Below are 4,105 nucleotides of genomic sequence, written 5' to 3' on the forward strand. Positions count from 1 at the left end.
CCAGCTGAGAAGTTGGTAGCTGTGTGAATAATCTAAAATTCATTCCCCGCACCTGCAAATATATCCGCACCCCTTTCCCCTCTCTACTTCAAAGCTGTTCAGCAATGCCTTAATGTTAAAATCCAACGAAACATTAACTCTAACGTTTCTCTGCACAGATGCAGCCAGACCAGCTGAGTTCCTCCAGCAATTTCCGTTCCTCTTTCAGAGCTCCGCAGTTCTCTGTTTTATTTAAAATTCTCATGCTTGTTGTGCAAATTCCATCCCAGAACACACTCATTCCATCCCTATATGGCTCTGCGTGACCTCTCCCAGCCCCAGGGTTTACACATTCCTCCCCATCCCATCAACTCGCGCATGCCTTCCAAAGAACGTCACTGGCTGTAAAAGCACTTAGAGGGGTGGTCTTGTGGCTGTGAAAGGGTGCTACATAAATGCAACTCTTTCCCCCTTACCATACATCAGATCTTCGGGTCTGACCTCGGTTGTGCAGGGTGCGCATCTCAATTCAGACCCCAGGGGGAGCCATGCACTCACATCCCCAAGCATCGAGTGCAAAAGGATTTAAAAAAGCCTTCCCAGAGATTCTTCAGTATGCCATTTTATTACCTTCAGTAAACAATATCATTCTTTCTGTGCTGCAGCATACAGAAACAGTAACACCATTGTATAAATAAGAATTAAACCAGTACCTTAATTAAATTTTTTTTTAAAAAAAACTCTACGCAAAGAAAGGCCAATCTCTGAACAATTTACAACACAAATTCGCAAAAGAAAGGGAAGAATTGTGAATTATATTTACAGAAACTTCTTTATGTACGAATGAATTGCTTAAAAGCCAGCATTCATTTTTAATTTCTACTGCAACCTTACTGTGAAAAATACAGATTTCTTATATAAAATTCAAAAAAAATATTATTACAAAACCTTTTAGAAATGGCAGTGTGTCATTTATAAACTGGTTATTTATTGAATCTGATAATTAATTACTTTTTGATAGAAATTTAATGCATCTCTCAAGCATTAATCTTTTGAGGTAGAGCCCTCTTCAAATCAGTATATGATCAAAATACTGAATATACATTACATTAAAGTTCTTATTTACATATAATTCTCTTACAACTTGTAAAACTGCTTTGGTAAATAAAAGGAAAGACTCAATTTCACTGTGCAGTCCTGCTAGAATCATCTCTTCAGAACAATTTCCGACTGTTAAAATGTTACATTCACTATAAGAAAGAAACTGCAATTCTTTTTAATATATTTGGATTAAGAGTTCAGACAGTACGCGACAAAGAGAAATTTGACTATTTATCCAACTTTTTCTTTTCAAATCGTGCTTGTTTGTGTCTGAGAAAGAAGAAACGAAAACAAATCAGCGATCTTGCTTTAAGACAAATTCAGGTCTTGAGGTTCGCTAAAGGTTCTTTCTCCAATCCCCACTACATACTCCTGAACAGACCGCAACCCAAGTCCTATCTCTCGCATGATCAAGTTAAATCTGTTTCTGTGTACCACCCTAACCGTGTGTTCAGGAACAAGGATATTGATTGGAGCTACAGCAAAATAGACTCTAATTCTAAGCCATCGTTGAGTTCCAAGATTATATTATCGGGGTGTGACTTTACAGTGAAAGTTAGTTACATGTTAGAGATTTCAACAGCTGGCAGAAAGCTAGAAATTGAATCCTATGTTAAAACACAACTGATATTAAATTCAGAAAGCGCGCCTAAAAAATAAATGCACTTACATTTTTTGAAAATGCTCCAACCTTTCACTTCAGCCCAAGAATAGAAATCGTATTTTTGTTGGTCTTTTTTTATAATTTTGGCTAGTGCCCAAAATTACATTCCAGAAAAAAAAAGCTCTTCACCAACCTAGCAACACTGACTCTCTGCAGAAAATACCAAGCAGTTCTCAGAGTGGGGTGGGTGGGGTGGGGGGGGATGTTGGTGGTGGGTAGGTGGAATTTGTTTGCAAATTCGTCAGTCACATTTTAAATGGGACAGGATGCAGGGGAAAAGGGTTAAATAAAATGATGGACATCAACGGAACACCAAAATGTTTCTGGACATTAATATAATTCTCAATTTTTCATCACAAGAGATGCCACACCACCTTAAATCAACAAGTAAACAGTTACCAGGGAGAAATTACAGTTTCTTCTCTCATTCTGTCTTTGCCAAAACATACCACATTCTGACAGGCGAAGATATCGCGGTTTTCCCCAAAATTAGATTCTTGATCCATAAAATGATGGGATCCTAAAAAACTGTTTTTCAAGACCAGATTTTTCTTTTCCTGAAACAGGTTGAGTTTTGGGGAAAAAGGGAGGGAAGTGGGATGTTGGAAGGGGGGAGGGTCAGAAGTATTAGGTCCAAAAAGGATTTGTTTTTCTCTCTCTCTCTCTTTCTCCGAAGATTTCGAGTCTAGAAGATCTTGAGCCTCTTGCCCCCACCCACAGCCCTACCCCCCTTCAGAATCCTCTGGGGCGGCTGGTCTTTGGAGAGTGGGCAGTATTTGATGGTGTGAGCGTTGTCCCCATTGGCATTGCAAAGGGGGCAAGTGTAGGCTCTCAAGATGGGGCAAGTGACCCTCCCGTCCAGGGTCTTTAAGACATGAGAGGAATAAACATCATCGGGGGCTCCATTGTTACGGCAGAAGACACAGATCTTGGGCTCTTGCTTCGCTCGGCCGCTGCTTCTCCTGAATGCCCTCCTCTCCAGCCCCAGGAGGTCCAGGGGGCCAAGGGGGTCAAGGAACATGTCAGGCTCCTGGTGAAGGCCACTGGGTGGAAGGGCCCGGAAGGGGTCAAACAGGGAGAAGCTCTCCTCCAGGTCCACGAAGTTCCTGGAGGTGTTGGGGGAACAGCAGAAACAACAGTCCAGAGGTCCATCCCCATGGCCAAGGCAAGGGCAGCTGGTGTCGTTCAGTCCCAGGGTAGCCTTCAGAGATTCCGTGATGGAGTTGGAGGGCCGGGGCGCATTCCTGCGGTTCTTCATCACCAGCGTAGACAAGCCCAGGTAATCTGTCCAGAAGTTAAAGGTATAATCATAATTGCCCCCAGCGTTCAGGTAGTTGGAGTTCAACAAATCCATGCTGGTCCTTTTCAATGTTCCAGTCGCCCTCTTCTCAGTTCATAGGCAGGAGATTGGGGAATGTCTTTGTGCAGTGATCCTATCTGTGTCTCTGTCTGTGTCTATGTCTGTGTCTCTGTCTGTGTCTCCCAGCAGCTGTGTGCACTGCCTTGGTCCCCGGTTCTCAGCCCTGCCTGCTGAATGAGCCTCTGTGTTTATAAAGGGGGGGGGGTGGGAATAGAGTACAGGGCTGGCTCTCACTTAGGGGAGGAGCAATCCCAACTCCTGAAGACCTCACCGCATTCCTGCAGGGAGAGATGCAAAAGGTGCCACGGATCACCCGCAGGAACCGAGCCGGAGCCTGCTCCTCCTCTGGTCTTCAGTCGAGTCAGAGAGGGCTACAGCACGGGCAAAGACCCTCCAGCCCATCAGCTCTGATGAACAGTCATCTAGACTCGAAATGTTAGCTCGCGCTTTCTTCCAGGATGCTGTCTGGCCTGCTGTGATCGCCAGCATTTCTTGTTTACAGCCCATCAGGCCTGCGCTAGTCAAAAACAACTCCCTAACTATTTTTCTGATGAAGGGTCTAGGCTGGAGTCATGTGTAGGCCCGACCAGGCAAGGACGGCTGTTCTCTTCCCTCAAGGACATGAGTGAACCAGATGGGTTTTTACAGCAATTGACAATGGATTTGTGTTCATCGGAAGACTCCTAATTCCAGACCTTTTTGTTTTAAAAATTGAACTCAAATTACACCATCCATCATAGCAGTATTTGAACACAGTCCTCAGTATAGTATGCAGGCTTTTGGATTAACAGCCCAGTGATAATACCACTAGGCCATCACCTCACCTACTCCTAAGTACTTGTCTCAAAGGGTCATCAACCTGTGTAATCCATTGCCCCAGAATGTGGGAGAGGTGAGGACATTGAGTAAATTTATGTGAGAGACAGCTTTTTAATTAGTAATGGATTGAAGGGTGATGGGGAGCAGGCTGGGAAATGGACTAAGGAACAAGTGGTGATTAG

The 4,105-nt window shown here is 43.8% G+C and overlaps 1 protein-coding gene across 1 annotated transcript; it reads right to left on the reverse strand.

Moving 5' to 3' along the window:
- Nucleotides 1-585: 585 nt before the first annotated feature.
- nanos1 (nanos homolog 1) lies at nt 586-3,265 on the reverse strand. The gene has a single exon (XM_020523368.2). The coding sequence runs from the start codon at nt 3,096-3,098 to the stop codon at nt 2,430-2,432; it is 669 nt and encodes a 222-aa protein (XP_020378957.1). The 5' UTR covers nt 3,099-3,265; the 3' UTR covers nt 586-2,429.
- Between the last annotated feature and the right edge of the window lie 840 nt (nt 3,266-4,105).

Source organism: Rhincodon typus, chromosome 1, assembly GCF_021869965.1.
Source record: "Rhincodon typus isolate 14 chromosome 1, sRhiTyp1.1, whole genome shotgun sequence".
In the NCBI taxonomy this organism is placed as follows: Eukaryota; Metazoa; Chordata; class Chondrichthyes; order Orectolobiformes; family Rhincodontidae; genus Rhincodon; species Rhincodon typus.